We start from the raw sequence: 26,187 nt of genomic DNA, 5'->3' as shown, positions 1-26,187 counted from the left end.
TCTCATGTCCACCAATTTCAAATTTAAAGGCTTAAAAAATTAGCTGATTAGCTATGATGCACTTAACATGCAAGTGTCAAGTGTCCTCAGTTGACTGTGAGAAACTAATCTGCTAGCCAATGCCTTTGTAAACAAACATGGCCACCAACTGTCTACATTTATGAGTTATGCCAAAAAACTTACCTTTTTCTGTTTGCCATTTTCTTGTTAATCCTTTTTAAAAATGTATGCTTCCCTAAAAAGGAGGTTTGCACATAGAGAATTTGTTACCTTGATGCTCACTATATTGTTTTATGTCATATAGACACCGAAAGTAGTTTGGAGAGTCAATACCTGTTATAAGAGATGTCTTATAAAGAATACTCATAGCATTTAAAAAGTCTGTGTGAACCAAACTCCAAGTATCTGAAAGTAGTTTAACTTCTTTGGTTTACATTTAAAATAAGATTCTTTTATTTTTTCCTGGTCAGGCTTTTCAGACATTTTAAATCCTATAGCCAAGCCTGAACACATCTTCAGTTCAGTTCATTTCAGTCGCTCAGTCGTGTCCGACTCTTTGCGACCCCATGAATCACAGCATGCCAGGCCTCACTGTCCATCACCAACTCCTGGAGTTCACTCAAACTTATGTCCATCGAGTCGGTGATGCCATCCAGCCATCTCATTCTCCGTCGTCCCCGTCTCCTCCCACTCGCAATCCCTCCCAGCATCAGACTCTTTTCCAGTGAGTCAACTCATCGCATGAGGTGGCCAAAGTATTGGAGTTTCAGCTTTAGCATCAGTCCTTCCAGTGAACACCCAGGATTGATCTCCTTTAGAATGGACTGGTTGGATCTCCTTGCAGTCCAAGGGACTCTCAAGAGTCTTCTCCAGCACCACAGTTCAATATCTTACCCAATCCCAATTATGCTGGATAATAAGGTAATATGCCTATTATTTGCTTTAGAAAATTTAGAAGCTACCAAGCTTCTAAACTTATGATTAGATGACAGTAAATGCAAAGCCACAAAAAATACTTCCCCCAAAGTTCATATCTATACCTAGAAAACTAAAGGCAATTAATTAAATTTATACATGTGTGTTCTGAAGAAAGGATTAGATAACTTGGAAGAATTGATTTTTATGTAATCAATTCTAACTTTAGCCCTTTACAACTGCATTATAACTTTATTTAACTTGGTAAAAGCCAAAATTGATGGTTCTTAACATGGTATGTGGAGATTAAAATTAAAGAATACAAAGTACCTTATTAAAAAAAAAAACATTCAGCTCAATCCTGGTTCCCTCAATATTACTGCCAAACTTCTGTAAAAGAAACCTTGTTAATAAAGAAAGACTAATAGCAACATAGAAGATGATTAAAAAAAATGTTCATTTACCAATTTTGACAATCTAGAAAAAAAGAAAGTCTGACTATAATACTTGATGATAGACATCATGTTTAAGTAGAAAACACAAAGATAAAAAAGTAATATCGCTGAAAATATTGCACAACTTCAGGTGTTTCCTCCAAATTTGCTTTATGTAATTGGATATAAATTAATGAACAAAAACTTAAGCAAGATACATGTAACAATTTAACAGAACCTGATAATCTATAATTTCTTTCAATTTTTCTCAAACTCATCATGGGGCTCATAAGAAAATTAACCAACATGGATACTGCTACAGTTGAATGTCAAATCTTTAAGTGCTTATGACATACTAAATTCTTCTATAATACAATTATGAAGAACCCTTCAAGAGACTTGACTTGTGTTTTGTATGCAGAAAAGTGTTAAAGAGTCAAATATTCAACTCAATACAAAATAATAAACATTTCTGATTTGTTAAGGTTGAGATTGCTTCTCCTTTCGCTAATGAATGATTTTTTAGTTGTAATTATCACTGAGCCAAACAAATATGTCACCTTCTAGTATATAACAAAAAATAAACATATGCTAAATGGATAAAACATTACAAACTACATCTTTGCTAGACCATCTCTACCTCTAACACTTCAGAAGCTTAGAGTTTCAGAGAATTCCTACATTAACTGCAAGAAAAAGATAAAGGAGAAAGTCCTTTTTTTGAGATCACAACTATGATGTCATGTGGTTATACAAATTCTGCATTTGTGTGCAAAACATTAATTAAACACATTTATCTTAATTCTCCCTGCTTAGAATTGTCAGTCAACTAGCAGGACTTTCCTTCTAAGAAACAGAGACTGAGATGTGTTTTATGTAATTTCAGTAACCTCAGCAATACAATAAGAGATGCAGTATCCTTTTGCTATGGTTCAAGACAATAGGGAAGAAGGTCACAGGAAAGAAAAAATCAAAATTGTTACAACTGAGAAACTTTCTCAGTTTGACCATGTTGCCACTTTCATTTTTACATAAGTATGGTGGCATAATTCAAGCTCAATAAATCAGAATTCCTAATATTTAAAATTTACCTTGACTTTTAATTATCACCATATTAACAACCAAAATAATTATCACCATATTAACAACCAAAATAATTAGATGAAACACATAAGAAAGGCTAATATTAAACCTGACTTTACTAGAGTTGGTTTCTTGACACATTAACTGATTTTTATTTTAATAGAAAAGGGACAGTGCATCTCAGTTTGCTTACAAGCTAGGAGATCACTTTGAATTCTGCATTTCCTAACTGCAAACAGATATAGCACTTATAACAGGTTATAAATAAACTGGTTTTCAAGCATAGAGCCAGCCCCAACGATAATAATACACTATTTAAAAAAGACCTAAGGCAATGAATTCCATTTCCAATGGAAAAAAAGAACTGTGCAAACAAGCTTAAAACTACTTTTTTTGTGCCAGTGTTATAAAATGTAGCTTTTAATAAAACCTTGACCCAAATGCCAGCAACTTCAGAAAAGAATTTGGGTGGGGGAGAAGAAGAAAGTTATTTCATTTAGGAAAAAACAACCACTATCTTTTTCCTAATCTTTGACACACACAATTGAAACATATACAGCTGCTGTAACACTTTACACAATTCCTATGTACTGGAGCAATAACAAGATCTAAATACAATTATATTTTTAAACACTGGGTCAAGGCTTTACATAAAAATACCATCCTACTTTTCCCCCTAAGTTTCTAAAATATCATGTACTTTTCCCCAACATCTGCAGCCATTCAGGAAATTTAAGGAAACTTTTGTGCATGATCTTAATTCCTAATCCCTGGCTCTTTGGGCTCAGTGACAAAAGATCAAAACCACCAAAAATGATGGTTCACTTGAAGTCAGATGAGAGACCCTGGCTCAATTAGTCTCGTAGGACGAAAGCAGTGCTGCATCCACTGGCTCCATGCAGGAGGGGCACGTGAAGGATCTCATCAACCAGTCATCTATACAGTCCAGGTGATAGATGTGCATGCACGGCAGAAATCGAATTGGGTCCCCATAAACAAAGTCCATCATACAGATCACACACCTGTTGGGGTGAGGGAGAGAAATGAGAAAGCATTTTTAGACAAGTGATCTATCTAGAATACTCTTTAAAATCCCTATTACAAAGATAGTGCTAATATGAACAGACAAAAATGGCTTCCTGTCATTCTATCACCTAAGCATCCAGATGGAATTTTTTCCTAGTGTTATCCTGCTACAATCTCTTATTTCAATCACCTGGGAATTTGAAGAGTTTGAGAGCAATCAATAAAAAGAAAGGTATCAAATAGGAATCAAGTCCACTGCTAGAACTGTGCTTAAAAAACAGCTACATATTACAGAAGACACCTTAAGGAGGATGTGAAGCTTTAGTAGATAAGAAACCATGTATTAATTTTATTTGAACTGAGTTTTCAGTGTAAGCCCAGATTTCTCTATAATAACTACATGTAAATACAGAACCACTAACCCTGAATGGTGCTACAGCTCAAAGAGCCAAGCACAGCATAATAAATTACTTTATGTCTGTGTTGGTAAAGATCATTCTTAACCTGCAAGGAAAATAGCTGTTCTCAGGGATTCTCAAACAATAATGAACTCTGAAGGAAAAATCTCCTTGAAGGAAAATTTTACATTTAACTCATCAGACTTAGTACAATTAATTCTATAAGTTAAGAAATAGATAAAAATTTCCTCATATCACTATAATCCTTAGCAAACAATTTTAATCTCTATATAACCTACCAAAGTATTCCTCTATTATTGTTTTTCACTAACTAAAACTATTGTAACTATCTCTGTGCATAAAACTCTGGGAGCTGAAGTGAGGTACATATTCTAGGATAGATCTCTAGAATTAACTGTCTGAAAGGGTTTAGATCTAAAGGTCCATGAAATATTGCCAAATGGCTTTACCAACTGATTAGGCCACCAGCAATGCTGGTACTAGTTCACACTTTATTACAAAGGTAAATAATTTTTAACTGACATTAACTGTCATACAAATGAAACAAACCTATAAAATGGTCAGAATTTGTACCATTATTTACTTCTTTTTATATGAAAATTCTTAATTTCTATATCTAAACAAATTTTTGCCCAGAATTCATTAAATATCTGACTCTCAAAATGCAACAGAATATTTTTAAAAAACAAATCTCTGAAGACAGACCTTTGAAACATGTATAAATTAAAACTTACTCCCGGATCTTTTTTTCTGATCCATCTCTTCCAGGGTCATAAACTCCTTTAGGCAGATGCTGTATAAGGCCTATTCTTTGAGCTATCCTAATTTGTTCCTCTTCAGTCAGCTGAGTTGCTAGGCGAGTCTGGCTAGGTGTTGGATGATAGACCGGAACTGGAACTTGTTCCTAAATTTTTTAAATGGAGAAAATAATTATTTTTAAAAAAAATCTGTTTTCTAGGGTAATGTTTTCCTTTTGTTTCTTCCTTTTTTGGCTGAGGAGAGGACTTTGGAGAGGGAGGAGACTGCACAAATATGCACTGGCATGAAATTCTGTTTTACCCTGCCTTAACTTTAACATATCTGACCTACTTTTAAAGGATATAAAAACAAGCTTTACAGTAAAACTGGCATGGAATGTTACTTGAAGTATTTCTATAGGAAAACCATATAACACAGACATATTCTTTCCTGATACACAAACAGATAAATCAATGTAATCAATATTCTGTAGGCCACAATGGGAGTTTCGTGGTCTTGGTATATATCATTATTTACATTAGAATTGGCCATTACAGATTCTTCTTATTTTCAAACTTGTTATTTCTTTCCATATAGACAACAATCTTAAAATTAAATTTTTTGTTTATTTGGAAAGATGAGACATTATCGCAATAAATTCCTGTAAAATTAGGCTTTGGATATGGATTTGGATATGATGATCCATTGAGCCAAATGAGGCCACCTTCCTTCCAAATGGAATACACATTCAAGGACTCAACCATGAATCATGCAGTACTGTAGTACATATTGGCTGAAAAAAAACCCATGTATAAGTGGACCTATGCAGTTCAAACCTATGTAGTTCAAGGGTCAACTTTGTTCAAGTAACTGTATTGCTTTATCTTTCTACTCGTTGTGCTGTGCTTAGCTGCTCAGTTGTGTCCGACTCTTTGAGACCCCATGGACTGTTGCCTGCCAGGCTCCTCTGTCCATGGGGATTCTCCAGGCAAGAATACTCGAGTGGGTTGCCATGCCCTCCTCCAGGGGATCTTCTCAACCCAGGGATTGAACCCAAGTTTCCCACATTGCAGGTGTATTCCTGTCAAAGCCATCAGGGAAGTTTCACATTTATGAGATAATTTTATTCACAGTTTATACATTGTTTCAACAGATACCTGAGTATCTATTATGTGCTAGGTGATGGGGAGAGAAGTATAAACAAAATAAAGTTCCTTGATTGATGGAGAAAGCTACCTTATTAGATAAGATACTCAGAAAAAACCTCCCATGAGACATCTGGGAAAAGATCTCAACTGGATGAATACAATGAAGACAGTTCATCTCTGACCTAATGATTTCATTGTGGCTAAAACCATTTTTGAGCCATCTAATATGGTGTTTCAGATAACCTCTCTACTGAATAAACTGACTGAGACATAACACTTTCAATCTATATAACATCTTCATGGGAAAACTTACATTAAATCACAACTATCTATTCACATTAACATTAGAAAATGTTATTTTTATTCATCCTGTAGGATTACTCATGATTTCTACAATTTAGGCATTTGTTTACAATGACAGCCAACATGTGCAAGTAGGAGATTATGCCTTCAGGAATAATCGCTGAATTTGTTGACACAACCTTTTTTAACAATTTGAAAAAATTGTTTAACTTTAAAAAAAAAAATCTGTGAAATAACCTCCCTAAGTTTTCAGAACTAGCATCAGCTGAGGCTGTTTTTAGTCAATGGTTTCTGGGGTTCAAAAGAAAATAACAGAGAGCACCCATAATAAGACTTTGTAAGGGCTCAAGTATAAATAAGCTTTTCAAAGAGAAATTTTAGGGGCAAGTCTCAGATACATATATATTAGGCTCAAATACTGAAATATTTAATTCAAGGAAAAAGACATTTCATCACAACGTCTGTTAAAGATACGATTATGTTCCTTTAAATTAGCCCTATTCTTATAAACCCGTTTTCTGACTAGTCATTATTGAGTTTCTGGCCAAAGGCAATTCAACTCAAGACTATTTCTGAGATTCAGAACAAATCTGTAATTAAAGATCTCAAAAAAAGGTAAATTCTTATCAAATAATGAAAGTTATATTCTCTGACACAAGTAAAATGCCAGTAGTTCAAAGTTTCATGTTTTATAAATTCCCACATAAAATCAATAATGATTAATACTTCTAGCTCATCTAGAAAATAATAACCAAGCATATGGATACTTATCAGAACTACATTCTTCATCCAAATATTTAGTTCATTTCACATGCAAAGAACATATTTTATTATTATGAAGTATGGTTTTTGGATCCAGATAACTTTGGATTACTGTCAAAGTTACTTCTCTGCCACTAGAGTGACCATGTTGAAGAGATTTAACCTATCTGGATTACCCTACCTTATTATGGTTGCTGTTAAGACCTAAATGAGAAAGACGGTGAACCTTAGAATGGCAGGAACTCACTAAACAGTGACTTTTATAACTATCAATATTGCATTTGAAGAGCTCTATCTATTACTTCAGCTCAATTAGCTGTTCCTAAGTTTCAAGCTTGTCCATCTTACCGCCTTTGTTCTTGCAATTCCCTCTACTTTCCCCTGCAGGTCCACTGGTTCAAAGTATATTAATATCTTGTCAATGTAAAACTTTACCCCATCCTCCTCCTTGCCACCCAATATTGATAGACACTGCCTTTAGCCTCATCTTAATTACATGTGTCTGCCTATAAGAGAATTAAGATTAAACAGAATATAGTGAAACTTCAGTTAACAACTACAGTCATTAAGCAAGAAGAGGCTGTCAATTCTAGCTTTCAAAGAGGAAGTGAGGTACAAAACTGCATTTCTTTACAACAGCATGAAAGCTTTTCTTCAGTCCTATAAAAGTTACATGACCCTTTTGTTATTAAAGATCGTAAAAATGGCTGTTGCACCTCTGGTTTAGATATTTACCTATAAAGGTTTTCTACCTACTGGGCAATTTTTTTTTTTCTGAGCTCAAACCATTTTATGGTTTGAGGGGCTTTCAGTTCAGTTCAGTTCAGTCGCTCAGTCGTGCCCGACTCAGTTCAGTCGCTCAGTCGTGCCCGACTCTTTGCGACCCCATGAATCACAGCACGCCAGGCCTCTCTGTCCATCACCAACTCCCGGAGTTCACTCAAACTCATGTCCACAGAGTTGGTGATGCCATCCAGCCATCTCATTCTCTGACGTCCCCTTCTCCTCCTGCCCTCAACCTTTCCCAGCATCAGAGTCTTTTCCAGTGAGTCAACTTGTCGCATGAGGTGGCCAAAGTATTGCAGTTTCAGCTTTAGCATCAGTCCTTCAAGAGAACACCCAGGATTGACCTCCTTTAGAATGGACTGGTTGGATCTCCTTGCAGTACAAGGGACTCTCAAGAGTTGAGGGGCTTTCAGTTCAGTTCAGTTCAGTCGCTCAGTCGTGTCCGACTCTCCGCGACCCCATGAATCACAGCACGCCAGGCCTCCCTGTCCCTCACCAACTCCCGGAGTACACTCAAACTCATGTCCACAGAGTCGGTGATGCCATCCAGCCATCTCATTCTCTGTCGTCCCCTTCTCCTCCCGCCCCCAACCTTTCCCAGCATCAGAGTCTTTTCCAGTGAGTCAACTCGCCGCATGAGGTGGCCAAAGTATTGCAGTTTCAGCTTCAGCATCAGTCCCTCCAATGAGGGGCTTTAGGGAAGGTCAAAAAGCTGGGAGGACAATGAGAGTCGATGTCCTTCTCCAGACCACCTGCCCAGCTTCTACTAGGATTACTGTACATACAAAAGTTCATTAAATAAATGTTAGCTACTATTATTCTGGCCCCACTATTATGTGACAGCATCCCAACATTTACTTTAAGAAATGGACTGAATTTTCAATTTTGTATTTCAACTATACCTCAATAAAGCTGAAAATGAAATAAAACAATTTTTTTATAAAGTGTGAAATGCCAGGCTGGATGAAACACAAGCTGGAATCAAGACTGCTGGGAGAAACATCAATAACCTTAGACACACAGACGATACCACTCCGATGACAGAAAGCAAAGAGGAACTAAACAACCTCTTGCTAAGGCTGAAAGAGGAGAGTGAAAAAAGGCTGGCTTAAAATCCAACATTCAAAAAACTAAGATCACAGCATCCAGTCCCATCACTTCACGGCAAATAGATGGGAAAAACGTGGAAACAGTGACAGATTTTATTTTCTTGGTTTCCAATATCACTGTGGATGGTGACTGCAGTCATGAAATGAGAAGACACTTGCTACTTGGAAGAAAAACTATGAAAAACTCAGCGTATTAAAAAGCAGAGACATCACTTTGCCAAAAAAGGTCTGTATAGTCAAAGCTACGGTTTTTTCAGTAGTCATGTACGAATATGAGAGCTGGACCATTAAGAAAGTTGAGCATCGAACAACTGATGCTTTCTAATTGTGGTGCTGGAGAAGGCTCTTGAGAGCCCCCTGCACAGCAGGGAGATGGAACCAGTCAATCCTAAAGGAAATGAACTTTGAATGTTCATTGCAAGGACTGATGCTAAAGCTCCAATACTGTGGCCATCTGATGGAAAGAGCTGACTCACTGGCAAAGACCCTGCTGCTGGGAAAGATGGAGGTAAAAGAAAAGGGCAACAGAGGATGAGATGGTTAGACAGCATCACTGACTCAGTGGACATGAACCTGAGCCAACTCCGGGAAATAGTGAAGGGCAGGGAAACCTGGCATGCTGCAGTCCATGGGGTCGCAGATTCGAACATAATGATATGCATCGGTGCAGGTCTTTTTTTGTTATCCTACTGAGCCTTTGGCAGGCTCTTTTAATCAGGTGTTGTGTCCTTCAGTTTTTGAATTTTTTTTAGGAAGTTGATTTAAAAAATATATTTATTTATTTGACTGCATCAGGTCTTAGTTGCAGTAACAACTGCTAAATAATTACTGACAATACTGGAATTAGAATTCCGGTCTGTCTTTTAAGCTGGTAATTTCCACTACATCATGCTTGGTTGCTGGACAGCAAGGAAATTCTCTCAGTTAAATGATTTGGATTTTGCCTGTTTGCATTACACTGAAATGACATTTTGAGAAAGCCATCATTTGACAGAAAACAACAAAATTCTGTAAAGCTATTATCCTTCAATTTAAAAATGAATTTTAAAAAATGAGGAAGCTAAAGCCCAGAAAGTCTTAGTTCCAGTTCCAGGTCCAACAACTAGTTACTGGCAAAATCTAGTGTAGAAATACAATTATCATTTCTCTGTTTTTAACAAAGAAAAAAAGGATAATACTAGCATTTATTTTTGATTTAGCAATGTCAACCAGGAAGTTAGTAATAAAAGGAATATGGGTTTGCGCAACTAAGCTCTATTAGGTTCGTTCATGAAATCTTTTCAGATTGTATTGGTTAGGGTGTACTATACATTGACTATTATTTGGCCTCAGAGTAGGTAACTACTTTTTGTTTTAGATGTTAACTGTAGATGACTCATAATGTCAAAAGTACATCCAAATTAAAATGCTTTTAAGAATATCCGCTGATTATGGATGTCTACATGTTTTATTGTAAATTCATTTGAAAAAGGTATGCAAGAAGCAAAAGAAATACACATAAGTTCCCCCAGTCCTCCCCCAAAACAACAAAAAAGTTATGTTTTTCTTAAGGTAGCTACTGAACTCTTAAAAATAAATTTAAATGTTTTATTTTTTAAAAAAAGCCATCAAAGCAGGAATTTCTAATAAAGTTATAAATTTTTTTCATCTGCAATAAAGGTTTTGTAATTTCAACAACTTTCAGAATTTAGAATTTCAAAAAACATCAACTCTATCTTGAAACTGTCTCATAAAATAGATTCTATTGCTGATAAAAAAAAATAGAATCCTGCACCCCTCAGCTCCCTCCTATATCCAGGGTACCTTTGCAGAATCCTAGGAATCAATGAAACAGTTTTTCAAAATACTGCTATTTATGAACATGGAATTTCCAGTCTGAAAATTTTGAGTCTCTGATACTTTCTGCATTGAATAAGCTATTTGAACCCTTTGCTTTCTCCCCATCATCTGGTTTGCACACTTTAGGCTAACTGCAATTGCCCCTGGCTTTAGTCTTAGCTTTCTGGCTTGTCTCTGAATACAAGCAACTCTTTGGCCTCTGTTGTAATCCCTGCCAGCTAAGATTTTCAACCCCTGAATTATGACTTCCAATTTAGACTATTTTTCTTATTCTCAGTCCCAGATCAACTGACCACCATCCACATCAAGATATGACTAATTTGAAAGTTAGCGGAACAAATAGTGTAAGACTGTGGGTAGTATAAGACTCCTTAATCCTCAAACATGGGCTTCCCTGGTGGCTCAGAGGTTAAAGTGTCTGCCTCCAATGCGGGAGACCCAGGTTCGATCCCTGGGTCGGGAAGATCCCCTGGAGAAGGAAATGGTAACCCACTCCAGTATTCTTGCCTGGAGAATCCCATGGACGGAGAAGCCTGGTAGGCTACAGTCCACGGGGTCGCAAAGAGTCGGACACGACTGAGCGACTGAACGGAACGGAACGGAATCCTCAAACATAACTACTATTAGTACAAACAAAAAGACCTATACTACAAACCAAAACACCTTAACTGTCTCTTAAGCATGTGCTTATAAAAGGCTCAATTTCTTTGCTCTTGTGGTTCACATATGGGTACAGAGAACACAGAAAGCAGAACAGAAAAGGAAAGCTCTACCTTATGGAGAAGCATATTAATAGACACAAAACCAAAACTCCGATCTCTTATTCATATTATGGATGTATTTTCTCCTTTGGTATTTTTGTTAAACCAAAGAAACCCTCTAGAAATTTTAAACGATTCACCATTCTAATTTCAGTTTACATGCAACTTTTCAGAAACCCTCTACAGAGAAGGAAATGACTAAGAACTCCTAATATTTTAAAGATGGCCTTTCTGAAACTTCTTACCATACACACCTAGATTTATTCCCATCATACTTACTAAAAACGACCTTAAGAATGAGTTATTAATTGTTAAGTAACTAGAGAGCCAATGGTATTTTCTATTAACAAAATAGAATATTGTTTCTCATGTCAGACAGAGACTAGAATGGAAGATTAGACAGGGATATAAAAACGGCAATTTTTAAAAGGCTGGATTCTGGGACATTCCCGAGTCGATGGCTCACTGTGACTAAACTCTTTGTGTGAACAATATGATTTATGCTGAACATGTTTTTCCTGTGGGAGTCTAGAATTTTGGTATATGCTAGGCAGTGACTGTCTATTCAGTATTTTGGGCTTCCCTGGTAGTTAACACTTCACACATGTTGGCACAATTCTGTTTGACTCCACCAGGAAAGAACTCTTAGAAGCCTGTGCCTTTCCTATAGACATATGCACCTTTTTTCACCAACTGACTTCTGTTCTCCTGCAATAACAAATCATAACTGTGATTACAATTATATGCTAAGAACTAATGTCCTCCCGTGGAACTGAAGATCTAGATGCTAAGAGTGATGGAAGGAACTCCCTGGCAGTCCAGTGGTTAAGGCTCCATGCTTCCACTGTAGGGGGCACAGGTTTGGTACTCCCTCCCCCACTCCCCATAAAAGACTGATGGATAAGTGCTGCACTGACTCTTTCTCCTGTTTTCAAACAGTTTACTTGGTGATGTTCATTAGGAATGCTTCTTTATGGACTTCCCTGGTGGTCCAGTGGTTAAGACTCTTGTGCTTCCACTGCTGGGAGAATGTGTTTGATCCCTGGAAGTGAGAACTAAGATCCTGCCTGTTTTGAGGAGCGGCCCCTCCCCTCAAGAAGAGAAACGCTCCTTTGTGAAAAACATTGTTTTGACAATGACAGTTACACAGTACGTGCGTTTTATTCCTATTTTTCAAAGTAAGTTCAAAGGAACTAATATTCTGAAGTTATTATTAAGCACAGAGAAAAACATCTCTGACATAGAAGTGTTACATGCTGAACTGCATCCCCCCAAATTCTTACACTGAAATCCTAACCCCCAGAACCTCACGATATGACAGCATCTAGAGTCACAAATGTGACTTTTTGTCCTGGTTTGTTCTCCTGCCCTATACTCTTCACTAATAACTATGTCCATGTTGACAGCTAAAACTGCTACCTAGATATAAATGATTCACAAATTTATACTCCAGTCTAGATCTCGCTTTTAAACACCAGGCTATACTTTGACAGTTCTAATTCGATGTCCAAAAATGAACTGCCCTCCAAAACCTGTTCCTCTTCCCTATCTCAGTAAATGACATGACTACCTTTCTCGTTCTGGAAGACAGAAACATCCTTGGCACCTTCCTCTCCCTTAACTATTGAAATGCTGATGGAGTCTGTTGATTTCTTTCCATGTCTACTGCCAATACTTCAGTCTAAGTTCCCATTTCTTTCCTGATGTAAAATATTAGCTAGCAAAATCTCAATTTGCTTTCTACCTAGAAGTTACAGCAATCTTCAAAAACAAAGCCAACCCTATGCTCTCAGTTCAGTTCAGTTCAGTCGCTCAGTCATGTCCGACTCTCCGCGACCCCATGCATCACAGCACGCCAGGCCTCCCTGTCCATCACCAACTCCTGGAGTTCACTCAAACTCATGTCCACAGAGTTGGTGATGCCATCCAGCCATCTCATTCTCTGTCGTCCCCGTCTCCTCCCACCCCCAATCCTTCCTAGCATCAGACTCTTTTCCAGTGAGTCAACTCGACGCATGAGGTGGCCAAAGTATTGGGAGTTTCAGCTTTAGCATCAGTCCTTCCAATGAACACCCAGGATCGATCTCCCTTAGAATGGACTGGTTGGATCTCCTTGCGGTACAAGGGACTCTCAAGAGTCTTCTCCAACACCACAGTTCAAAAGCATCAATTCTTCGGTGATCAGCTTTCTTCACAGTCCAACTCTCACATCCATACATGACCATGGGAAAAACCATAGCCTTGACTAGACAGACCTTGGTTGGCAAAGTAATATCTCTGCTTTTTAATATATTATCAAGGTTGGTCATAACTTTCCTTCCAAGGAGTAAGCGTCTTTTAATTTCATGGCTGCAATCAGCATCTGCAGTGATTTTGGAGCCCTAAAAAATAAAGTCTGACACTGTTTCCACTGTTTTTCCATCTATTTCCCATGAAGTGATGGGACTAGATGCTATGATCTTTGTTTTCTGAATGTTGAGCTTCAAGCCAACCTTTTCACTCTCCTCTTTCACTTTCATCAAGAGGCTTTTGAGTTCCTCTTCACTTTTTGCCATAAGGGTAGTGTCATCAGCATATCTGAGATTACTGATATTTCTCCCAGCAATCTTGATTCCAGCTTGTGCTTCTTCCAGCCCAGCATTCCTCATGATGTACTCTGCATATAAGTTAAATAAGCAAGGTGACAATATACAGCCTTGACGCATTCCTTTTCCTATTTAGAACCAGTCTGTTGTTCCATGTACAGTTCTATGCTCTCAACATACATTAAAAACCCCTTCAATAGCTTCCCACTGCTCTTAGGATGGAGTCCAAAGTCCTTAATAAGACCTCCATCGCCTTGCATAAGTCTACCTACCACCCATCCTCTCCTTCTTCATCTAACAACTGCCTCCTAGTCTTACTGGCCTTCTTTCAGATCTTTTAAAGAAGCATGATCTCTTCTATGTGAAGTCATAGCACCTGTTGTATTTGCATAAAACACTCTCTTCCACCATTACTCTTGTTTGGTGGTGGTTAGTCACTAGGTTGTGTCTGACCCTCAAGACCTCATGGACTACTGCTCCCCAAGCTCCTCTGTCCATGAGATTTTCCAGGTAAGAAGACTGCAGTGGGTTATCATTTCCTTCTCCAGGGGTTCTTCCTGACCGAGGCATCAAACCCTGGTTTCCTGCATTGCAGGCAGATTCTTTGCTGACTGAGCTACCAGGGAAGCTGACTCTTGCTTAGATACTTCTTTTTTCTTCCTTCAGAGCTCAGGTTAACTTCCATTTTTTCAGATATTTTCCCTAACCATTCTTTTCTATTATAGGCTCTTATACACCAAGTAACTTCCCTTCATAGCATTTGTCATAGTTGTAATTTTCTATTTGCTGCTGCTGCTGCTAAGTCACTTCAGTCGTGTCCAACTCTGTGTGACCCCATAGACGGCAGCCCACCAGGCTCCCCCGTCCCTGGGATTCTCCAGGCAAGAACACTGGAGTGGGTTGCCATTTCCTTCTCCAATGTGTGAAAGTGAAAAGTGAGAGTGAAGTTGTTCAGTCATGTCTGACTCGTAGCGACCCCATGGACTGCAGCCTACCAGGCTCCTCCATCCATGGGATTTTCCAGGCAAGAGTACTGGAGTGGCTTGCCATTGCCTTCTCCGAATTTTCTATTTAGTTATACGTTAACTTGAATGTTGTCTTTCCCACCAGACTGTAAGATCCATGATAAGAGCTGTCTCTGCTTTTGCTCCTCACTGGATGGATAGATGAATAAATGACCTACTAAAAATGTTACTTGCTGCTGCTGCTAAGTCACTTCAGTCGTGTCCGACTCTGTGCGACCCCATAGACGGCAGCCCACCAGGTTCCCCCGTCCCTGGGATTCTCCAGGCAAGAACACTGGAGTGGGTTGCCATTTCCTTCAAAGTGAAGTCGCTCAGTCATGTCTGACTTGTAGCGACCCCATGGACTGCAGCCTACCAGGCTCCTCTGTCCATGGGATTTTCTAGGCAAGAGTACTGGAGTGGCTTGCCATTGCCTTCTCCGAAAAATGTTACCTACTAATAGCTAAAAATAGTCACCCATTAACTGACTGCAGTGTTCCTTCATATTTTAGTTTTTTCCTTTAGATTTTTAGGATCCTGTAGTCAACTGTCAAATAATTATTAAAGTTAGTATACATATGCTATAATCCTGGGATTACAGAGCTGCTTTGGCTTTGCTAAGTATATTCTTTAAAAATGACTAATAAGAGTATGTCTACCACTTCCCCTCCAAAAGTGAGCCCTAAATATGATTTTGAAAACCTGTGGAAAATGTTTACAAATTAATCACTGATAATGTGAGTCACTCAGTGTGTCCGACTCTTTGCGACCCTTTGGACTGTAGCCCACCACGTTTCTCTGTCCATGGGATTCTCCAAGCAAGAATACTGCAGTGGGTTGCCATTTCCTTTTCCAGGGGATCTTCCCACTTAAAATGTACAGGGGCACTTAGTAAAAAATGAATGGATTTATGAAAATCTAAATCACCAATGTAGTAAACTGCTAATTAATACAGATGCTGGGAGACTTTGAGGGTGGTTCACTTGACTGTCCTCACCTCTCTATGAAAATGATTCAAGTAGTATTTTGTGCCTGGGCTGAAAAGGTGATTATCTGTGTGATTTATCTGACTAATGTATTCCTTCACCACTTCATAAGCTTAACAAAGGCAGAGATTATATTCATTTTGCTCACCAATATATAATGTTCACCTAGCACAGTGTCTCATTCACATAGTGGAGATTCAAACATTACTGGATAATTGAATGATTTAAATGAAAGCACTCATGTTCCTGAAATCCATGTTATATATTCAAATCAGGATTTTGTAAACATGCTATGAAAAGTTTTCTAAGGTTCTGGATTATGCCACAATAAAACCAAAAGGAAAACTTAATATAAATTATAACCAACATTCCTTCTCCAAGAGATGATCTGATTTGTTGCCTCTGTGATACTTTTACCTATCTTTCTATCCCATTGAAACTTCAATTTAAAATTTATCCAAAATCAAACTAATGATCTCCTACTCCCATAATTTTTCTTAAACTCAGAATTTCTATGTCCACTATCTAGGTTAATGATAAAGAAGTACAGTGGAAGGAACAGATATATCATAGAAATTCAGCCTCTGGCACTTCTTAGGCATGTGACCATAGGCAAGTTTCTTAGTATCTCTAAGGTTTCTCATCAGAAGAATGTATAGAATACCCATCTTAAAAGAGTGCTATAAGGAATAACTGAGAAAATGCATGAACCATGACAGGGGCTCAAATATCTGGGCCTTCCCATATTGACATCAAGAGTCATCCAAGGTAGACATTTCTTCCCCCCGCCTTTCCTTTAGCCCTATCATCTACTTAAATGTCTTATGTGCTGTGCTAAATCACCTCAGTCATGTCTGACTCTTTGTGACCCCATGGACTGTAGCCCACCAGCCTCCTCTGTTTATGGGTTTCTCCAGGCAAAAATATTGGAGAGGACTGCCATGCCCTCCTCCAGGGGATCTTCCAGACCGGGGGATCAAACCCATGTTTCTTGTGGCTCCTGCACTGCAGGTGGATTCTTTACCACTGAGACACCAGGGAAGCCCAGTGGCTCAGTGGTAAATGTCTCATAATCTTTATCTAACTACCATTTCTGCAATGTCAATAGGAGATATACACGCACTTGCCCTGTGAGCTTAAATCCTGTGAAAGAGGGAATTCACTGTAAGAGAAGCAAACGTATTCAAATAAATTTAAACATTTTTTTCCTCCTTAATGCTTTCAGTTCAGTTCAGTCACTTGTCATGTCCAACTATTTGCGACCCCCATGGACTGCAGCATGCCAGGCTTCCCTGACCATCACCAATTCCCGGAGCTTGCTCAAACTCATGTCCATTGAGTTGATGATGCCATCCAACCATCTCATCCTCTGTCGTCCCCTTCTCCTCCTGCCCTCAATCTTTCCCAGCATCAGTGTCTTTTCAAATGAGTCAGTTCCTCACATCAGGTGGCCAAAGTACTGGAGTTTCAGCTTCAGCATCAGTCCTTCCAATTAATATTCAGGACTGATTTCCTTTAGGATGGACTGGTTTGATCTCCTTGCAATGAGGGACTCTGAAGAGTCTTCTCTACACCACAGTTCAGAAGCATTTCTTTGGCTTTTTATCAATTTGGTTGCATCAATTCTTCAGCTTTCTTTATAGTCCAACTCTCACATCCATACTGACTACTGGAAAAAACATAGCTTTGACTAGACAGACCTTTGTCGGCATAGTAATGTCTCTGCTGACAAGACGTGGTCCACTGGAGAAGAGAATGGCAAACTAATTCAGTATTCTTGCCTTGAGAACCCTGTGAACAGTAAGAAAAGGCAAAAAGATAACACTGAAAGATGAACTTCCCAGGTTGGTAGGGTGCCCAATATACTACTGGAGAAGAGTGGAGAAATAACTCCAGAAAGATTGAAGAGATGGAACCAAAGCAAAAACAGCGCCCAGTTATGGATGTGACTGGTGCTGGAAGTCTGATGCTGTAAAAAACAATACTGCATAGGTACCTGGAATGTTAGGTCCATGAATCAAGATAAATTGGAAGTGGTCAAACAGGAGATGGCAAGAGTGAACATTGACATTTTAAGAATCAGTGAACTGAAATGAACTGGAATGGGAGAATTTAATTCAGATGACCATTATATTTACTACTGTGAAGAAGCCCTTAGAAGAAATGGAGTATACCTCATAGTCAAGAAAAATGCAGTACTTGGGTGCAATGTCAAAAACAACAGAATGATCTCTGTTCATTAATGCTTTAATTCTCCTCATAAGTCTTCATGCAAAAAAACAAACAAAAAACCCCACACAAAAACAACAAAAAACCCAAGAGAATCCAAGCAGAAGTATTTGCCTTAAAGAAAGGGAGTAATTTAAATTAAAAATGTGTTCAGAAAAAAAATGCAGCATCATGGAAAGGAGTAGAATAGAAAAAGAACAAAGGATTACAAGATGTGCTGAGGCAGGGCAAACAGAAAAGACAGGGTCAGTCACACAAAAAAGCAAGGTCTTTCTGATGAGGAAATCTCTGAAGTGTTCTAGTTCTTTGTTAATAAATAATGAAGCATCTATAAAATTATGAAAGTTGTGAAAAATAAAATAGGCTCTAATCTCAGGGAGTTTAAAAGTCAAAAGACAGAAACAGATCAAAGTCTAAATATGTCTATCTGAAAGGCACTATATTAAAAATTGGACCCAGTTTAGGGAATTATGATATAATTTCAGAAACTAAATAAAACAATGCAGTGGGGAAGTGCCTAAATAATGTGCTGAGGCTGGAAATAGTACAAGTCTCGTCTGTGGTAAAGGAAAAATAAAGTCACTGCTAAAGAATGCAGCTTGTCATCAAAATCTGTATCCTTTCCTCCAGAAGAGTTAGTTCTTCTGATTTTCTCCTTACAGCCTTACAAGCTGCTGCTGGCACCACCCCCTCCCCAGCTGCAGTCTCCTACTGGGAATGTTTTTCTGCATTTTGCCAGACTGAAACAAGGCCATAAAATGGAGGATTTGGAATAAATTATCTCAATGCATATTCTAACTCTGATGTTCAATGACTCCTGACCAAAAAACTCAAACCAAACAAACAAAACCCCAAAGACTAGCATTAATGCAATTCCTGAACCATAAAGGATAACAATTATACATTGAGGGTAAAAAAACCCAGCATCCCATCAATGACACTGACAAAGAATATGTTTTGTTTAATGCAAAAGTATACAAACCAAAGTGATCTACATGGAAAAGGAGCACTGCTTCCAGGGAGGCAGTTTGCATTTGTTTGCTTGTCTTTTATAGAAATGAAAAAGTTGGCTTATTTCATTCACTATATAAATATTCACTGAGCACAGTATCCTAATTGGTAGACAGCTGGTAGGCATTATTACTACAGGCACTCAGCAACAGCAAGTCATTAGATAAATCCATCTAAAGGTCAAGACAACTGAAATCAAGGTCACATTTGGAGACTAGGCACAAATTACAATATTTCTTAAATACTCAACCACATTTCAGATGCCATTTTAGGCAAAGGAGATATAACGGTGACAAAGATAGATGAGGCCTCTCCTTATAAAGCTCAAATGCCCTAAAAGTAGGGGTATACAGAGGTGGCAAACAAGATGATTACCACACCAATGGTTCCTATCTCTAAATTGTCCATGACCTGGCAATTCTTGGCACAGGCATACATTTCAGTGGACCCACAGGCTAGTCAACATTTAATGAGTTGTACCTACTGACGGGTGAAGAGAGGATGAACCAAGAGACTGTCTTCTCTTAGAACTGGAACACTGAATTAATTGACCTGAAAGGTACTAAACAGAAAATAAGAGACAAGTAAACTGAGGTTTTGAGGAAACTTGATGGTATTAAAGACAGATTAAAAATGCTGAGTAAAGCAGATATTAGGAAAGCCCACAAATGAAAAACCCTGAAGCCCCTGGGTAAAAGAACTGGGAGACACTGCCTCCCTTGGTTCCTTTACAGTTTTTTGATTCTAACCCATGTGTATATCATTAAAATAAAGCACCTTTCCTCCGAGTTAATTTTTGTCTGAAGTAAAGAGTCTCGTAAGCACTACCACTGCTTTCTTTGCTAAATGAGACCTAAATTAGCCTACCTTTTCCTTTTCATCAAGCAAACTGGCTTCCAGAGGGGAAATGGTACCAAATGACTGACAAAGAATTGCTTACCAGTGGAGCTGATTTCCAGGGTAGTTGTAGGCGAAGAGATATTCCTCTGACTGACTGCATAAATTATTGTTGGAACCACTTCTTTGCTACAGCCAAAAAATACTGGAATTTTTCTCATTTAAATATCCTACCAGCTTAAAGAATAAGAATACACATTTCCATAATTATCTTTCATCCGTAAACATAAGATGCAAATGTGCGACTACCTGAAAGCTAACAGTAATAAGCCCTAGAGGTCTCTGCAAAACCAGAGCTAGAATATACACAGCCTTTAAGGAGTTAAAAGATGAAAGGTTAAAAAAGGTATTAATTCCAAAAAGAATATGTTTGTAGCAGCCAAGGGTTGGCTTTGGATCTCAGGAAGTCTGTTATTGCATTTACTGCACTAAGTTCTCTAACAGATACCTTTCCCCGCTGTTTTTTAAAAGTTAATATTTGAAGGACCAGGGCTAACATCACCAAAAAAAAACTAATTCCCTCTAAAAACCGGTGAACTTCATTTGTAAGAATTCTACAAAACTCTTTAGGAGGTATATTTCTTGGATTCTAACAACTTTTTGCTTTTGCTGTTGAAGTATAGTTGATTCACAGCATTATATTTGGTTCACGTATACAGCAGAGTCATTTAACCCTACTACAAAGCAATGACTATATTTCCCTGTGCTGTACAATATATCCTTGTTTATCTATTTTATACACAGTAGTTCTTTGGTGACCTACAACTTAGCATATTTTAACCATGCTGTTCAGTTCAGTCAGTCAGTCACGTCCAACTCTTTGCAACCACATGAATCACAGCACGCCAGGCCTTCCTGTCCATCACCAACTCCCGGAGTTCACTCAATCTCATGTCCATCGAGTCGGTGATGCCATCCAGCCATCTCATTCTCTGTCATCCCCTTCTCCTCCTGCCAGCAATCCCTCCCAGCATCAGAGTCTTTTCCAGTGAGTCATCTTGTCACATGAGGTGGCCAAAGTATTGGAGTTTCAGCTTTAGCCATCAGTCCTTCCAATGACTGATCTTCCAGGATTGATCTCCTTTAGAATGGACTGGTTGGATCTCCTTGCAGTCCAAGGGACTCTCAAGAGTCTTCTCCAGCACCACAGTTCAAAAGCATCAATTCTTCGGCGATCAGTTTTCTTCACAGTCCAACTCTCACATCCATACATGACCACGGGAAAAACCATAGCCTTGACTAGATGGACCTTTGTTGGCAAAGTAATGTCTCTGCTTTTTAATATGCTATCTAGGTTGGTCATAACTTTCCTTCCAAGGAGTAAGCGTCTTTTAATTTCATGGCTAAGCATGTATCAAAATCTCACTCCTTTTTATTGCTGAATAATACCGCATTGTATGTATGTACCACACTTTGCTTAGCCATTCATTAGTTGACGGACATTTGGGTTGTTTCCACTTCTTAGCTATTATGAATATACAGCTATGAGCATTTGTGTACAAGTTTCTGTATGGGGATGTTTTCATTTATCTTGGGTATACACCTAGGAGCAGAATTGCTGGGTCATATGATAATTCTAAGTTTAATCTTTTGAACAACTGCCAAACTGTTTTCCAAAGCACTTGCACCATTTCACATTTCCACCAGAAGTGTATGAGGGTTATTTTCTATTTCATCACATCACTGCCAAATCTTATTTTCTTTTCTGTTTTATTTGTATATGGTGATCCTTTTTAAGACACAGATATCTTGGATCTCAATGTTGTGACTGTATTAAATAAATACTGAGATGCTAATACTTTTCTACTATACTGCTGAGATTATGCTAAATATCAGCACCTACAAGTCTTAAACTAGAAAATGAGGTTGAATCTTTAGATTCTTCAAGCTGAATTTCAGGGGTCAGGTCATCAGGAAATTTCTAACCAGCAAGCAGAATACAGAATTCTTAAGTCCTTTAGCTAATAAACCTCAAAAGAAAAAAAAAGGCTTCCTAATACAAATATAAGTAAAATAAAAGTTAAGATTACTAGAGAGTTACTAATCTTAGTATCCAAATGTAAAAGTTGCCCTAAGCAAGGGCATCAGGCAGCTATTTACCAGTTATTTTCAAACTGAAACTGTCAGCACACTACTTTTTCATAAAAGCTCCCTGGTACAGTTTCTACATGAGAAACACATCTCACCATCTCCTCCACTCCTACCACTATTAGGAATCAAGAAACTTATCCTAGAATATCAAGAAACACCTTGAATGTACAGGAGCATAATATAGACTTAATGGATTTATAGATTTAATGGCTCTTAAAAATTGGAACTTTCAAGACTGCAGCAACATGAGAAAATACTTAAATGGCATTAAGAAAAAACTAAAAGTATGCAAAAATATGAGGGTAATATTATGTTTTAAAATATTTACATTTGGGAAAAATCATAAAACTCTGTATCCTTTATAGGTAGTTACCACCCATTCCTCCTTTTCCCCAGCCTGTTTCTATGGATTTACCAATTCTAGACATTTCATATAAATGGAGCCACATCTATGTGTATGGTGTCTAGCTTCTTTTTTTTTTTTTTTTGGTGTCTAGCTTCTTTCACTGAACATTATATATTTGAGCTTCATCCATGTTGTGGCCTGTTATTAACTCCATTTTTAAGATACAGTGAATCAGTCATATAAAATTATTTTGAGACTTTCTTGTATATAGGATTCTATTTAAATAATATTTTGTTTCAACAATGTTATTTTGAAGTGCAAATGTATACAAATCAGTGGAAATTTTTGTTTATACTTAAAACTGTAAAACTACAAAAAAAAGAATAAATTTCAAAATATCTTTTTAAAGTATATAAAGCCACTTCTAGTTTAGAATTATGTAATGAAATCCAATGATACATACTGTGTACCACAAATCAGGAAAATGTGGCTCAGTGTGGTGTTACAAAATAGCTGTGTGACCCTGTCACACCCATTCAAATTTCCAAGAGTATAGGACACATCAAATGTTCTTAAATTTTTGTTTATATTAAATAGCAGGCACGGAGGAACCACTGTTAACAGGAGACCTGGCAGCAGCAGACAAGGTATACTGAAGGAAGCAATGCAAGGAAGTAAGAACAGAAGTTTGAGATGATAGACCAGATATTGTTAATTGACATCTGGGCTTAAGTGGGTACATAAATTCTTTCAAATTGCATACAAAATTCCGTGCACCTGCCCAGGAAAAGGATTTATGGTTTTCAGCTTCTCAAGAGTTATTAAATAATGAAAGGGTTAAGAGACACTTGTGTGAACTTGGATGGTTGCCAGAGAAACAGAAAAACCAGTTGAAGGAATATAAGTTAAAAATTCAAAGAGAGGAAATCTTGAATGTTATTACCTGAACACCCAGTCCATAAACAAGCCCTCTCACAACCGTAAACAAAGTCAGCTGTCCCACCGCAAGTCTTCTCTAGCACCTGCCACCCACATGACTTTGTACTGTTTCAAGTCTGATCTTATCCTCGGCCTATGGTACCTAACAGTGAGAGTGACCTCCTGCTGCTGCTAAGTCACGTGTCAGTCGTGTCCGACTCTGTGCGACCCCAGAGACAGCAGCCCACCAGGCTCCCATCTCTGGGATTCTCCAGGCCAGAACACTGGAGTGGGTTGCCATTTCCTTCTCCAATGCATGAAAGTGAAAAGTGAAAGTGAAGTCGCTCAGTCGTGTCCGACTAGTAGCGACCCCATGGACTGTAGCCTACCAGGCTCCTCCATCCATAGGATTTTCCAGCCAAGAGTACTGGAGTGGGTTGCCATTGCCTTCTCCGAGTGACCTCCTAGACCAACCCAAAATTATCTGAAAAAATTATAACCACTTGCAAGTACCTTACATCACTGCAAACAAATTTATAATTTGGGCTTAATCAATTTTTCTATTTTAGCTTAAAATTATACATTCTGTAACTGAAAAACAGTAGAAAATGGAAATTCTTGGAAATTAGGCAGTAATGTCTTTTTATAGAGCTTCTGAACCCAAAACAGTCTTTGCCCTAAAAAGGGATCCTTGACCTTCAGACAAGCTAGAACCATTTAACCAGAATGAAGGGTCCCGATTTGAGGCTACCCAAAAATAGTCCTAATTTTTCTTCATCAAAAGGTGATTTCTACAAGTGACTTCTGACAGACAAACATAGTTTAATTAAGAGTTTTCCTGGTATTGACTCCAACTTTGGTCCAGTGACTGACTCCCTTACCTCCATCTGGTTTATTGATCTGGCCAGATTTCCCTAGGTGAGGCATTTTAATTCCTGCTTATTTGACCAAGTAACTCCCCACACATCAGCTCATTTAACCTAAATACTAAAGTTCAATCTGCCGGTCCAAAAATGGACCACCTAGCTCTCTGTACTCAGATCATTTGGACCACTTAACTTCTACAGTCAAACTTATAGTCCTGCCTATTTGTGTACCTTTCTCCAGTTAGTCTTTTTGACTTGTTAAAACAGAGGTATTATCTAAAGAATAGTACTGACCCAAGTGTCTATCAAATACAGAACTGGTTAAATAAATAACAGTATACACAATACTATGCAGCCCTAAAGAATGAAGCTTTTATGTACAGATAGGGAAAGAGCTTGAAGATACAGTGGAAGAAAAAGCAACGTGCAAAATTGTGTGTACAGCGGGCTACATTTTGTGTAAAGGGATCAGGGAGGACCACCTGTATTTGTTTGCATGTGTATAAAATTTCTTGAAGGATATAAAAAAATATTAACATTAGTTGCCTACTGGGTGGAACTGAGTGGCTGAAGAAAAGTAAGATTTCTCACCTGTACTTTTGTCCATGTGAATTTGACCACAAGAGTGTATTATTTAATATCATTAAAAACTAAAGATTGTTATCTTTGGTATAGGCCAATCCCACTATCTCTGTTTGGATTCCATCTGCTTCCACTTTCTCAGAAACCTTATACTACATCTTTCTCATTAAAATCTATCCACCTTCAATTCCACATCCCATTACTGCCTATTCCTATACCACCCTCTTCCTTCAGAGCTGATCTCCCAAAATAATATGTTCTTGATGTTTCTATTCTTGGGAAAAATTCTTACCATATAATCCATTACTGAGTTCTGCTGTTTATTTCTCTCGAATAACAAGAGAATTCATCTATAACTCTTCTTCTCTACTGACAACACCCCAGGAAACAATATCTGCTAATGCAGTGGCTTCCTAAATAGAAAATATACTCTGTTCTCAGAGATCTCCTTCAAAAATTTAATTTACATAATACTTCTCCAACCCGACCTAAAATCCTTCACTGGCTGCTGCTGCTAAGTCACTTCAGTTCAGTTCAGTAGCTCAGTCGTGTCCGACTCTTTGCAACCACATGAATCACAGCACGCCAGGCCTCCCTGTCCATCACCAACTCCTGGAGTTCACTCAAAGTCATGTCCATCGAGTCGGTGATGCCATCCAGCCATCTCATTCTCTGTCATCCCCGTCTCCTCCCACCCTCAATCCTTCCTAGCATCAGACTCTTTTCCAGTGAGTCAACTCGTCGCATGAGGTGGCCAAAGTATTGGAGTTTCAACTTTAGCATCAGTCCTTCCAATGAACACCCAGGACTGATCTCCTTTAGAATGGACTGGTTGGATCTCCTTGCAGTCCAAGGGACTCTCAAGAGTCTTCTCCAGCACCACAGTTCAAAAGCATCAATTCTTTGGCGATCAGCTTTCTTCACAGTCCAACTCTCACATCCATACATGACCACGGGAAAAACCATAGCCTTGACTAGACGGACCTTTGTTGGCAAAGTAATGTCTCTGCTTTTTAATATGCTATCTAGGTTGGTCATAACTTTCCTTCCAAGGAGTAAGCGTCTTTTAATTTCATGGCTGCAATCAGCATCTGCAGTGATTTTGGAGCCCTAAAAAATAAAGTCTGACACTGTTTCCACATCTATTTCCCATGAAGTGATGGGACCAGATGCCATGATCTTCGTTTTCTGAATGTTGAGCTTCAAGCCAACCTTTTCACTCTCCTCTTTCACTTTCATCAAGAGGCCTTTGAGTTCCTCTTCACTTTCTGCCATAAGGGTGGTGTCATCTGCATATCTGAGGTTATTGATATTTCTCCCAGCAATCTTGATTCCAGCTTGTGCTTCTT

The 26,187-nt window shown here is 38.3% G+C and overlaps 1 protein-coding gene across 1 annotated transcript in view; it reads right to left on the bottom strand.

Moving 5' to 3' along the window:
* Window positions 1-1,350: 1,350 nt before the first annotated feature.
* Window positions 1,351-26,187, bottom strand: part of RNF11 (ring finger protein 11) — a 42,377-nt gene continuing 17,540 nt past the window's right edge. The window contains exons 2-3 of the mRNA XM_055403859.2: window positions 4,612-4,781; window positions 1,351-3,454 (exon numbers count right to left, since the gene is read on the bottom strand). Of these exons, the coding sequence (XP_055259834.1) occupies window positions 3,283-3,454; window positions 4,612-4,781 (342 nt within the window). The 3' untranslated portion in view covers window positions 1,351-3,282. The remainder of the gene's footprint in view (window positions 3,455-4,611; window positions 4,782-26,187) is intronic.

This window comes from Moschus berezovskii, chromosome 4 (assembly GCF_049115385.1).
Source record: "Moschus berezovskii isolate FMDL1 chromosome 4, NW_MosBer_1.0, whole genome shotgun sequence".
Classification (NCBI taxonomy): Eukaryota; Metazoa; Chordata; class Mammalia; order Artiodactyla; family Moschidae; genus Moschus; species Moschus berezovskii.
This window is presented reverse-complemented; position numbering and strand designations above follow the sequence as displayed.